Source organism: Planococcus citri, chromosome 3, assembly GCF_950023065.1.
Source record: "Planococcus citri chromosome 3, ihPlaCitr1.1, whole genome shotgun sequence".
Classification (NCBI taxonomy): domain Eukaryota; kingdom Metazoa; phylum Arthropoda; class Insecta; order Hemiptera; family Pseudococcidae; genus Planococcus; species Planococcus citri.
This window is the reverse complement of record NC_088679.1, coordinates 35,605,019-35,619,914: the sequence shown is the minus strand read 5'-3', so window position 1 is coordinate 35,619,914 and position 14,896 is coordinate 35,605,019. Positions and strand designations below refer to the sequence as shown.

The following is a 14,896-nucleotide window of genomic DNA, read 5'->3' as shown; positions in this document are numbered from 1 at the left end:
AAGTAAAAGATGAACTGTTCCAGGGTCGCAGTCGCATAATTGCCGATTAATTGCTAACCAGTTCGTTGATAGATGTCGATATTTCGCAAATCCACATTCTACAGTGAGTAATCCATCTTTCCAATACACCTGCTCGAATTATTATGTGTAGCAGCGCATCTCCGCCTGAATTCGAGATCTTGCAGAAATTACTGAATGGTCTTTTCTTTTTCTTTTTTTTTTTACCGTCAAAACCATAGATTATGAAATCTGAATTCATTCTCTAGTCACTATAGATACCCTATCAGGTTAAAATTTACTGGAATTCTTCTCTCAAAAATTCATCTCTCAACAGTCGTTCATCTTTCTCAGTTTAAAGACGAAAATCAATTCAAAAACGAACATAATCCAGTATGATTTAAAAATAACGATTAAAAAAACTCACATTCTTTATTACGATCCATAGATTTCTGCAAAGGAGACTCGTCCACTTCAGCTTTAGGTGGCGATCTTGGAAATAACACAGTTTGCGACGAACTACCGCCGACGGAAGTAGCAGAGGAACCGGCAGAGGAACCTCCTCCTTGGGCCATATTATTACTACCCTCTTTCAATCCCTTAAACCACTCTGGATAAACGGAAATAATCGTATTGAGCAAATCCTGGTCCAGCTGGATATTCCAGTATACCGAGTCACCGTGATTCGCTTCTGTAACATCGAGAAAAAAAACACAATTTACAAACTGATTAATATTGTAGGCGGCGATAATCGCGAAATATAAGAATAAAAAAAGACGCATCCAATATACAGCATACGGCGCAACAAGAAGAAAAAAAGCACAGGGAGACATCGTGTTGTTTAATTTATGCTTCGAGCATCCTACGCACACACATAATAAAATATCCCAGCATAATAATACAAAAAATAAATTAACATTTTGCGCTAAAAAAATCCAGCTGTTAGCAACGAAAACGCGAACCTATGATATTAATGCGAAACAAACTCTCGCCACGGACGTAAATTTCTGCGATAAATGCCCACGCGCGTAATTATTTTATAAATTTAGGCAAAAAAATGTATCTAAAATTAATGATCACACTGTAGACAGTTCTTAAACATCACTGTCTTTCTTACACGTGTACTTACGATGTGAGATTTTAAAGATTCCCCATGCTAAGTTGAAGCTTATTTTACGTAGCATAATTTGATAAACTGGAAGACAAACATCGGTAATATATACATAAGTTTTTTTACGGCTGTTTTCATTTTCACCTCCTCCCTCCCTCCCTCTCTCCCTTCCTCCAAACTTTTCAAAAACAACCGCTATAAGACCGTCTTGAAATCTTTAGTAAATTTTCAATTTTCTTCAGGAATTTCAGCACTTATATCTTGGTTTGAGTTTGTTGACCTACCTACCAACACCTATCATACCTACCTTCCCTCCCTCCCTCCCTTCCTCATACTCACTAATTTTAGCTCATTTGCAGAATTTCAGGTACATATTACATATCAGTTCAAACACTTAAGTTTCTCAACCAACGAATCGAATTTCACCAACTCGAGAAATAATTTTTCCAGTCAGACTGAGGTAAGGAAGACCCCTGATTTTAAACAATTTTCATTACATTTCAACAAATTTGCAAGAAATTTTCTCGAAGTTTTTTTTATGTACTTAATTTATGCTAATTTTTTAACCAATTTATGGTTACTTTCAGTAAAGAGAGCAATTCAACCATGATTTTTATAATAACTTCTGCATTTTTGACAAATTATCATTCACTTTTTTTTGAGAACTTTAGGTAATCTCTATGACCTTTTGGACACCTTGAGAGTATTTTTTCTAGCTTTGTTCTCCTCCTCTGTCTTCATATGAATAGATCACCAAATTGAGTTTTTTCATTACTTCTCTGTACTGAATTCAAAATTTGTCCTGATACGCGATAAAATGGCGAAAAATTTGACCTTGATTTTCAGCAGCATTCTATTAAATTTTGGCTTTTTTTTGGAAAATTGATTGAAGTCAAGTTGGTAAACAGGGGAAAAATCGATTTATTACTGAATTTTCAAGTACTTCACAGTTTTGTTTTTTGTCAATTTCAAGAAATAAAAATTTCAGTTTCGAGAGTTCACTAGGATGTTCTTCATAATTTTCAAATATTGAAGATGTCATCTCATTTTGAGCGTCGTCGTGGTTTAGGAGTTGCAATAATCACGATAGAAGGTCTAGTTCTCCACCAGACCGTCGTGGAAAATCTAACTGTCAAGATAATTGAGTAAGAATCATCTTCCAAGTAAGTGAGAAAACGCATAAATGGGGACATTAAATTTCCCAGTCTATCTCCTCATAAAATAGCACTACATCTAGGGAGGGCCTTAAAAAAAATTTTGACAATATATTTCAAGGGCCCCTATTGAAAAGGGGCATTATTTCGGGACTCGTTCGCTATAATTTTTGCTTTCTTCAGTAACAAGCAAATTTTCATGTATAAAATTAAACCATCAGTTCGTTTTCCTTCCAGCAACAAAAGGAACCGCGATTGGATTAAATTCAGCAGGATTTTCCCGACAACTTTATATTCTTGGCACAATATTAGCACACAATCCAGATCACGAAACCGTATCGCGTCTTGGAATAAATCGCGCATGCATTTATTACAGTTTATGAAGTCATACTCTATAGATATTGGCACCAGTAGTACATCAGAGACAACCGGTACTTTTACACACCTACGTCAAATACACACTGGACAATCGACGTAATGTACATAGCAAAACAACCGCAACCGATACATTCGTTGGTATAGGTAAGATGAAGGCGTGGTAGCTGTGGCAGTCCAACATGAAAAAAATCCTACGATACGATATAATTTATGAAAACAATACTACAACAGAGACACACACAAACAGGAAACTCGTCATAAGTTTGACACAAAACGCTTAGAAAAAAATCACATCACGATCTCGATCGCGTATTATCAACACAATTCGAATTTGTATTCGCGTTTACACGTCATATGCCAAGACTATCTACAAGTGGCGAATAAGGCACCGAATATCGCACAGCAACCTAAAAAGTCAACGACTCTGGCTATAGTACAACTACATAAGCCGACAATTCATCAACCTAACAACACGCAAGTTGAATTCAATGCAATTTGCCATTGGGATTGCTGCGCTACCGAGTGAAATACACAGATGCAGCAATTTACCTTGAAACTCAGCATGAAATTATGCACCGGCTTACGTACCCGCCGTCGTTGTCGTTCGGCAATTGCTATTCGCTGCCTCTCTCGCCGAAGTACGTATAGTACTCGCATTAAACAAGACAGAAGAGAGAATTAAACGTAAAATAAACCATTCTGAAGAGATGCAGTAAGACGATGTGGCGTGAGGCGTCCGTGCTTCGGTTTCGATCGTTGTTGAAAAACAACACCAATCGTAAAATCCTTTTGTGGAAGTTAATTAACGACGTATTGGCACCTGAGAGTTATATACCGTATGGTAAACAAGGGGTAAAATTTATTACGTCTGTGAGACGATCGAGATGGCGGCGATGATCTTGGCATTTTCATAGGGTAGAAAAACAGAAAAAATTGCAATTGTTACGTAACCCTTCTGTCGTACCACAAATTCAATTCAAAACATCACCGAAAGGAATTTTTTCCAAGACATTTACTCATAAGTACGCACTTCTTATTCTCAGACATTCCGATGTACTCGCCCAACGGTGAGTTAAGATATGGAAATACACCTTACTTACAGTTTCGACAATTTAAAACACGTACCTACGCTTTATTTATAATTGAAGTAGTAAACGAACGCCATCGTCAGTTAGATTCTCATTTCCTTAATGAAATCGTCGATTTATTTACCCACTCTACACGTCTCTGCGTCTACGCATGGGCATCATGCAGAGAAATACGAGTATAGGCAATTTCGTAAACACAACTAATCATCGAAGGTATTACCCAACCAGGTGAATAATTCGCGTCAGTTTTATAGACTACTTCTCGAGCATTTATATTCTTCGTCGCATTCTCTCCATTAATACACGATGCTAATAATTACGTTACCGAATTTCCTCATGTGATCCTGCGCTTCATCTTAACACCGAAGAATAGGTACAGTGCACTTCTGGGCTACGACTACACGAGTAATTCCTGTCGTAATTATGACGTCGATAAATATAAAATCATTTTTCAACGTCCTCCCGCGTCTGCCCATCCTACAAGAGAGATTCGTCTCATCGACTGACAAGAACATTTCACTATGCAAAGCACACGTAGTAAGTATATACGTATACCCATGTCCCATATGAATGTTTTTTTTTCTCTTCGAATATTTTTCACTTCGACAATACCAACACAGCTAGAGATAGAGTCGTCCACAGTGTTCAAATATTAGTACGCGTACGCTTTTATCGTCACTTTGATAATGTTCGACTATGTTACTTTGACGTCGGTCGGTCATCAACATTATGTAAATATTGTACCGCCATATAGCCGGCTACTCGCCGTATTACGTCGCGTATACCGCAACCCTCCACACAACTACAGGCAATTTCTACTCATTCTTATCGAAAATAATCCCACTGTAGTTTCTCGGAATACTTCTGACGACCATACGAAGGCGAAAACAATAAAAATTTCTTCCATTAGTGTGACGATCCTACAAAAATATATATGAGTGTCATTATACCCTTCCCGGCCTTCTTTATTCGTGCTTGACCAATTTCAGTTACAAGATTTTTCTAGTAGAAATATTTCTATGCCAAGAAATTTCTGAGATAGCGAATTTTCTTTTTTTTTTCAAAACACATATCGTATCGTGCGAAAGTTCGGTAGTATTACGATAGAAATTGAGCCTGAAAACGAATTTAATGAAAATTTTACGAACAATGAGCAAGAGGCTGATATTGAAGGATTCTATAGAGGAAAACTTGTATTTACTTGGCAAAATCGAGAACAATTCTCTCAGAAGTTGAAATCAATTTTACTGGGAGAAAATTCTCGAAAAGGCTTTCACATTAAACTCCACAAATGAGCATTTTTTTTTTCAAAAGCTCACAAATAGAAGCGAAAAAACGATAAATTTATAAATTCAAGTCTCACCAAATATCAAACAGAAATTTATTCGCCCAAACACCAATCAAGTTGAAGGAAATATTCAATGAAAATTTCAACCCAACAATTCTTCAATTTCGGAAAAAATCAACTGGCGTGATGAAAAATTAAATTGTAAAAATAGCAATAAAAATAATTTCCAAAACAAAAACTTGTTGTGATGAATCATAAAAATTGAGTAAAATATATAATGCAAATTTTATCATTATTAGCAGGAAGGCAAGTAAAGGTATTATCAAGAAAAAAATCAAATAATTCTGAATAAAATTATAAATAAATTAAAATTGTGATTTCAAACATTGATAAGACTCCTAGAATAAGATAGAATCGGATCCATTAAAAACCACCCACAAAAACTGTAATGAAAATTTTCAATGTCAAATCAAGCTTGTTTTCATTACGTACACTGAAAAGTTAAGGAAATTTGTAATGAAATTTGAAAAGGATTTCCAATAAGCAAAATCAATTTTTGCAACATTTTTCACTTTCAGTAAAAAAAAAATCGTTCTAAAATTCATCACAACAGATACCACGCATTTTACTATAATTTATTCATAAAAATGTAACATTAGTAACTCTCAAACATGAAAAAGTACCCAACATTTATTTTTTTTCAAAATTAAACATGAGAAAAATATTTTAAAAATATATATACTTTTCGCAGACTGAGATCTCGTGCCCATGTACGACCCTATCTCCTTTACGTTACAAAAATTGCGATTTAATTGGAAGAAATTGGATTCCCAGCCCCCCTCCACTAACAGATTAGGCATTTTTAATGGATAACAGGGGAAAACTGTTCAAAAAACATCCTCAATGTGTCCTTTTGGAAATTAGACAAAAAGAAAAATCGAATTTTTCGATGGAAAATTGAAGTCGACAGTTGGTAAATATTCTGCACCTTCCCACCAAACCACCATTTCGCTTGGGATTTTCCATCCAAAATGTAGTACAGGCTTACATCAGAAACCCAACACCTACAAAGATCGAGTTATGAAAGAAATAAACAACCGGCTCCTCTCATCTTCACCAACGGTTCTTCCATAAATCTCTCATCAAAATCCATACACTTCGCAGTGGAAAATCTACATCTTTATAGAAAAAAAAACACCTCACATCACTCACCCTTTCGCATAGAACGGCGAGACGAAAAAAATAAGTCAGCTGTTGCGACCAGCGTAGGCGCAACCAAAACCGCGTGTAAAAGACACGACGTACAACACATAAAACGTGCTAAAAGAACACGGTCTTGGACATTGGTCGCAGTCGGACGAACCGGCGAAAAACAAATTGTATGTCAAGAACAACTCGAGATTGGACGCGAAGGGCGAAACCACCAAACAAGTTGTTCAAAACGGTTCTCGCTTCTCGGTCTCAGTAGGTACCGCATTTCCGGTGATATCGATAATTCATTCGCAATATTTTCATCGTGGTACGCGGTGGTGATTGATTAAAACGCATTCGCAATCCTACGTAAAAAAATAACGCCATCGTAAATATGTAAAGTAACACCTACCTAGCTTAAAGCTACACCGCATGTATACGTGGTACAAAGAGAGCAGAGGGATCAATATGATACACAATTCACAATGAGAAGCAGGGGCGTATGGTATCGTTTAGCTACACTATATAGAATGAATAAGAATAAGTATACGTAGACCAAACCAACCTGATCCGTTAGACATGATAAAAGCCACGAGCCGTCTCCGCGCATATTTAAACAGCTCTCTGTACTATTCTCTCTTTCTATCTTTACTATCTCTCTGCTACAGTCTCCATTCAACAGCACCAATTACCACGCTGAATCGCCATAAGCGCCACAGCAAAGCTCTTGACTCGTCTCGCGATACTTACTCGAAAAAACAACCAAAAGCACAGTCTACCTTACAGTTAGTTAATTCTGAAACCTGTTCTGTTCTTGGTGTATAAAGTCGAGAGGAATTTCGCTGCGAAGCGATACTCCTATCGCACGCATTATAAATCCTATCAAATAGAGCATGAACCGGCGATTCGCGTACCATAATATGTAAATTAACTTGTGTCTGGGTACATTCAACAATGTGTATGGTGCTTCACTTATCAAAGCGGCGATATACAGGGTGTCCCATCGAACGCCTCCCATACTTCGGACTTGAGCATCTCATCCGTCGTACCCTCCCCCCCCCACTCAAAGTCGTGGGAATACAAAGCAGCGGTTTTTCATTCTGAATCAGACGCTATCACCATCCGATGACGTGCAAAAAAGTCATATGCACATTATTTCTTCCAGATTCTCATTTTGAAAAATTGTTTGGGTGTTATGTGGTTATTTCTGGATTTTCAGAGGAGCTGATTCTAAATTTTAAACTTTTAAAGTTGATATAAAAACCCAGAAAACTATTAGTCAACCAAAATTATAGTGGCTTTTTGTGAGGCCTATGAGGCTTGTATTAAAAAATGAAGTCGAAATTCGAAATGAAAGCTCCTGGAAACCCCAGCAAGCCATATGCTACACACAAATTTTAGATTTTTTCTGAAATTTGAAGCTCATTAGAGCTTCCAGGGAGCTTGTATCGAAAAATTGCGTTGAAATTTTAAACCAGCGCCATCGAAAACAAAGCAAATACAGTCGACATGCCACAAGATTTCAATTTTTTAATATTATTTGGTCTAAACTGAAGGAGGGAGGGGTGTCAGGATGGTGTTCTTCAACTTGATCATCAAGAAGAGTTTACAGAACAATTCTAAGTAAATTTGCAAGACTTTGGGTAAAAAACGGTTCGTCCATGGAATAATCCTGCTCTGCTACCATGGCAAATTTTGAGATCCTCTCGATTTTTTATAACCACACAGCCTTTTGTTTTTTTTTTTTGAGTAGTCCCACCAGCCACCAATCAAGCGAAATATGCTGTGAAAATATTGAATCACCCTGTATATGTGTACAATAAAGATCTCAAAATCTTCCTGTCTGTCTGATCTGAAGCCGAACACTTGTAAACTGTATTGTCTTCTGTCCTCACGTACATGTACGAGTAATTTCCGTCGACTAATCATTACTATGCCACTGCGACTAAAACAATTAGCCGGGTCAACCTTTCGGCGTATACAGTTTTACAAGACTGTGTGACATTGTTTAATTACACCTTCTGCTCGTACCGTCTCGGGCATAAATGTACTCTACTGTATAATTTATATCTGTCTCGACTGACCAAATGACTAGGTTAATGATAACTCTCGTACAATTACATATTATGCATACTCGTACGTCGTCGTGCCATTCGATGTAATTACCACGTAATTTTACATAACGTTAAGTACAACTACATAACGTCGATTAAAATTAAATCACTGTCGCTCGTATTGTGCTCTAGTCAATAATCGTATAGATAGGTACGTAGCTCATAATATGTAAATTTTTTCCTCATTTTGAACATTTTAATGGCACGTTTATAGGCTGCACGCACGTGTGTTGCGTCCGGATCCCATCAGCATCACCTCGTATCTATTGTTCATCCCAAACGAAATGCCATCAGTATCAAGGTCGTATATTAAACCAAAAACGGGATAATGACCGGGTGCAAATTAAATATTAATATCTACTTCCCAAAGTCACAGATATAGCGATACGATGTAGTTAATTATACAGCATTTGAACAGTTTACACGGGGAAAATATTATGCTGCCAATTTCTCATGCAGTATATTATACATAAATGTAGGTAAGGTACCACATCTTCCGTCTCGTACTTCTCAGCTGGTCTGCACAGCAATCAACAACTCTGTAAGGTGGCCTTTAACCTTGGAAGGTTGTTATTTGATCGCAGCAACGAGTAGACACAGGTACCTTTTCACCAATGCACTGTGGCAGCAATCATGGCACAGATTTATAATTTGTTGCGCGACCAATATTCTTATAAAATATATCGGTGCTTTGCAGTTCGATACGTGGATCGTGATTTATAATACAGTACGTGGAAAGTAAGAGAGCACGATATCGATGTATTGCTGAAGATGCTCGGTGTTAAATCAATGCCCATATGTCACGATCAAAATGAGTAAAAAATCGTTAAATACGAGTATTCTCATCATCGCGTATTTTTCTTCTTCGCTGTATGGTTCAACTGCTGTAAGCTGTAAATTTGGCTAATGGAAGAAATTATGTCAGAGGTGGAATCCGGAATCCGGAAGAGATGCTTTCGTAAAGTATTCCTATCTCATTAATTATACCTACGATACTCGTTCGGAAAAAAAACAGAATTAATTCGAGTTTATAATTGCTTGAATATACAAAATGAGAGTGCAAGGTGAGGTATCCAAAACGTTTTCACCTTGAAGATTAATAGTTTAGTGGTTTACTACTTTTTTCTTTGCTGGACAAACGTGAATATATCGTATGAACGAGGTAGTCAGAGTTGTTTTACAGACGAAGAAGGCTTGAAATTCTATTAGATATGTACCTACCTATTTATCGCAATGAAGTCACTGAATGCATATGGCATAGCCTAAATGTTAAATACTGTGCAATTTAGGTGGCACCCAAAATGCACGTCATTCAACGATGCAATCAAGTAATTCATAGATTTTCTAAAATGCATTAGTAATTTACAGGGATGAAAAGCTAGCCAAAAGCTTAAAGCCGAAAGCTAAAAGCCGAGCAGATTTTCGCACTTAGCCAAAAGCTGAAAGTTTGCAAGTTTCATTTTTTCCAAGCCAAAAGCTAGCCAAAAGTTTCATTCTTTTGGCTTTTTTCAAAGGATTTTTTGCAGAATTGAATTTTCTAAATTCAGAAGAAACGAAAAAATGAAAAAAATTTCATTCAATTTTATTTTAATGCGATTAAGTGAAATTAAAAAAAACGTTAATAATTCTAGCAATGAATATTCTCCACTATAACTAATTATGAAATCAATGTACCTAATCTAATTTTTAATTCCCTTTTTTGTAAATTGATGGCGTATCAGCTAAAAGTTTAAAGTCAAAAGCTTAAAGCCAACAGTTTAAAGCTAAACGCTTAATGAAATATAGCTGAAAGCTGTTGAATTGAAAATATAAGGGAAAGCCATTGGAAGCCGAAAGTATGGCTAAAGCAAGCCTTAAAAATTGAGATAGCCGAAAGCTGAAGCCAAAAGTTTCAATTTTGAAATTTCAAGCTGAAAGCCAAAAGCTGAAGTTTCATTTTAAGGCTTTTCATCCCTGGTAATTTATCTAAAAATACCAGCGATTGATCAAAAATTATCAAATTACCACGGATTTACCAAAAAATACCAAATTACCAGTAATTTCTCCTCGTATTGCGAGTAATTTGATGAAAATTATCGGTAATTTACCAAAAAATTTCTAGAAATTTTCCCAAAAAAATTCTTGTATCTAATTCATCACAAAAATCCTCATAATTTACAAAAAAAAATACTAGTAATTCACAAAAAAATTGAATAAATAATTTTAAATTTACTAAAAAATGTCGATTAATTTGTCAAATGTTGGCCGACATAAAAAATTACTAGTAGGTAAGTATTTCACAAAAATTAAAATTGAAACAAAAATCAATAAGTTGCTCTAAAAGTACGTATGATTTTTAAACATTTTGTCAGACTTTCAATATTTTGAAAAAATCAAGTAAAGTTCTTGAAATTATTGTGTCGTAAACTGACAAGTTAAGAAACGTTGTCAGTAAATTTCTAGGTATCGGGTCTGACATTCCAAATTTTTGAAAATTCAAGAAAATTTTAAAACCTATAAATGTAGTATTAGATCCCCCCTCCCAAGTTTTGAAAAATAAAACATGATATTTAAAAGTCTACTGGCAACATCAGTGAAAAATCCATCTTGGAAAGTTGCGAGTTTTTCCGAAACGGAACCTTAATTTAAACTTTTTCCAAAATCGAATATCAACCAGTCAAAGTCAAAAATCAGTATTATTCAAACAAAGGAAACATTTGAAAAAAATAATCATCCACCCATTTTGAAACCCACGACCCACGTATCTGCAAAAATTTCAACTTCGCAAGTACATATTAATCCCTCATTTTCTGATATTTGCTATAACCATTTAACCACACCATCACCCTAACCCCGACTCCTTTCACAAATCAATCCAACAGCCATTCACCTTTCACTGTCTGAGATTAATTCACCCACCAAAAAACCTTCCACCACCGCCCTTACAGTCGAGAAAAAATTGACGCTGACGGTAGTAAATTCATTCATATTGCGGGTGCGTTTGGGCGTAAAAAAAGAGCAAAATCAGGGTAGACTAATTATACAGACAGACATTCTGTTCACATCCGGAGCAATACGAGGCGAAGTGTGTTGAGGCAATATAGTAACACGTCGTTATTATGTGAGAATTTTTACATCGCCTACGTACGACCGAGTTGAAAAATTCACTCATAAACATCTTCCGCGTTTCCTTTTCAAGGTTGCATTCGGCCCAAAAAATCGTAGGTACGCACGCGTCGCTTCATCGTACAGTGTTTTGGAAATTATTGTACTTGTACAGCGAGACGTTTCAAACAATCGTGTACATTTGTAATAAATCACGTCGCAAGTCATCATAAATCCGATATTTCACGTGCTCCAAATACAATTCGAGACATGAAGCTACAATCGACGCTATACGTAAGTGCATCGGAAGAATTCTCGCGTACTACATTGACCTAAAAATGAAAAAAAAACTGCCGCATAAGCGCTTCTTTTTGCTCGAAAACAATACGAGTACAAACCCAAACATATAACAGCATTCGTCGTTCTACGTAATTGAGTACAATATACATCCAAACCACAAAAATATTATAACAGTTCCGACCAAGAGATTAGGGAAGAAAAACCTAAACCTCAACGACTTCAAAGTACACGCACGTAACCGGTTGAAACAGTCAACAGTGAAAGTGTTTGCCTATACGATGCAGGCGAGTTACCTGTACGTTGCCAAATTCGCGTCACGGACAAACGCCATATGGTATATTTATTAAAAAAAAGTATGACGATATTGTACATTAACGAGAGACGACGGTGCGGCGACGACGGTCCCTTTTTAACGAGTAAATTATACGTAACGTTTGCCATTCTACGAATTAAACACACTTAAATTGTCTTTCGCTAATAAACGAAGATTAATAAGAAGCATATATCGTGTAAGGTGGCCCATACCTCGAGTACTTGGTCTCTATGTACACCGGTAACCACACATCACCAATTCTCTCTCTTTTTGTTCGTCCGCTGTCTCTCTTCTTACACGATGAACCACCATCTGTTGCGTGTTGCGCGTGTAATCGATTATATCATTAATGAACGAGGATAAATCGCGTAAAAATTAGTGACGGCTAGGTCACGAACGATTTGCTGACGAATCTGCCGCCGACCATGACTGAAATCTTACCTCAACTTTTCTCACATCTCTCTTTACCGTACTATATAGGTAGAGGTACAAGTACTATGTCGTCGTCGTCGCCGTTACAATACATTCGCTTTTCACATGTAACAATCAGACACCATTACACCCACCTCCAACCCCATGCATCGATACAGTCACCGTTGTAATCGCAATCTCTTCGTAATTGAATTTCGCACTTGGCACCCAGTCCATAGTCCTAATTGCCGAACACCTCGAATGGAAGTACGATCCAATTTAAACTTACAACTATACAGGTATCTCTAGACAGCACGGATGCTGTAAACGAATGTCATCTTGCATACGCATACGGCGTCATCAACCACTTACAGACCTCGACGACGTTGATTTGTATGACCCTTGAATTATGTAATTTATCGTCAATATGGACAATGCCCGCCGGCCTTACACCATCGTATGTATTCTCAGCACAACTCCAACATACACGATGTGCCATCTACAAAATGTATGCCATATTTTACATTTAAGTGCAACATGAGTAAAAAAGCAAAAAGCAACAATGAAGAGTGGAGTCCGAATTGAAATCCTTCTATACAGATTTACGCACCTACAGCTCATCAAATCACTTGAGACTTCAGACGCAATCTACGGCTCTCACTAAAATAAGATCATTTTCATAAAAAATCACAATTATTTCAATTTTTATTCATATTTTCTTTTCCAAACAGTAAACACACATTTCAAAGCTAAATTCTGTAAGTTGTGAGCGGGGGCGGAGGAAGCGTCTTTCAACAAAATATCATAATTTCAAGAATCATTCCTCAATTTCCTTCAATTTTTATTAATTTTTTTTTAAATGTCGAATTTAGTACGTTTTGTTTTGAAAAGTTTCAAAATAAATGTTTCCTTTTCGTGAAATTTTCAAACTTTTTCAATTTTCATCATTTTTTCAGCGTCAAAACTGCTCCAATTTTTCAAAATTTCAAAAAATAAATAATATACTGTACTCAACGACATTTCCCCTTACAATTTCAATCCCCCCTTCCCACCAAAAAATAATCATAATTTACACCAACTAAAAATAAATTGATTGCATGAAATGGCAATTCACCCCCCCCCCTCCCAATCTGACATGAATCATTAGCACGGAATTTGCTTAAAATATAAACTAACGAACTTTCGAGGCTGTTTGCAGAAAATCAATTCATAATCAGATCATACAAACGATCGCACAAAAAGCTACAATCGCCACGAGTGAGGGAAGAGGAGTAAATGGCTTTATCAAGAAAAACCAATAGTTAGCATCATCCTGAAGTCACCCCAATTGCAAGAAACTAAAAATTTGTTTTGATAAAATCCAAATAAGTAAAAGAGGGTTGTATTTACGGCAAACCGAGTATGCAATTTTATCAACACATCGCTTCGCAACAACCACATGGTTTATTCCACATCAACTCGAACCGAAAATCAAATCTGGTCTTTCGATTTCACTCACTGGTATAAGAAAATGAGCAGTGTCAGTACCACAGTGACTGTCGATTGACCTAATTTTGAGCCAATATAGAGCCTCCAGCAGAAGTTGACTTTTCTCCAAGAATTTCAAATCACTTCAAAAAGCGTTGTAATAAACTTTGGCAGCTGAAAAATTCATCTTCTGATAAGTTCGAAAGGGATAGAAGAATTTTTGAGTAATTTGTAGTGAAAATTGACCATTTTGGAATAAAAATTTGAGATTTCCAACTTGCAAAAAATACAATTTTCCATTCGTTACCTCGTTGTGATTTACCTACTTTAATCGATTCGGAATATCGAACTTCTGACGAAATTTAGTTTCCAGCTGCTGAAGTTGATTACATACGTCTCCTGGAACGATTTGAAATTACTGGAGAAAAGTCAACTTTTGCAGGAGGCTCCAGATCGGCTTGAAAATGGTGCCAATCGATTTAGAAAATCAAAACCAATTTTCAGATTTTTATTGCAGTACTTATTCGCTCTTTTTGTAATAATTAATTATATTTTCTTCATTTTCAAAAATTCGTCATTGGTTCCAAGGTCTGGGTGACATGTTTGTTCTTTAAGTGAGCCAAATTTCATGACTCGTTTTTTGATCAAACTCCTCTAATCTTCCACCCAATTGTGATAACAAATATGGTTATAATTCAAAAAATTGAACTGGGCACAGGTAAATAGCAAGTTTTTCGAGAGTATAAATTTTGAATGTCTTCGTTGAGTTTTCGATTTTTCTTAATTAGTGTCCTAGCTATCATAGCGGCGAAATAAAAATTATCTGAACTTTTCGAGCTTGCACTTGAAGAATTGTAAGTAAAAAAAATTTCGCCGATTGGGCCGTTCGATAGTCAATTTCTTCAACTCCTCAGAGCACACCACTTCACCCTCATCGTCAACTTTTTTTCAAAATGGACAGCTAAAGAGGACACCAAGGATTTCTTCGCTCATCCTAACC

At 36.3% G+C, this 14,896-nt stretch overlaps 1 protein-coding gene across 3 annotated transcripts in view; it reads right to left on the bottom strand.

The window, feature by feature from the left end:
- Positions 1–14,896, bottom strand: part of Mrtf (Myocardin-related transcription factor) — a 136,128-nt gene that overhangs the window by 63,606 nt on the left and 57,626 nt on the right. For all 3 annotated transcript variants that reach the window (XM_065354852.1, XM_065354850.1, XM_065354853.1), the window contains exon 2: positions 425–688. In XM_065354852.1, coding sequence (XP_065210924.1) covers positions 425–572 — 148 coding nt within the window. In that variant the 5' untranslated portion in view covers positions 573–688. The remainder of the gene's footprint in view (positions 1–424; positions 689–14,896) is intronic.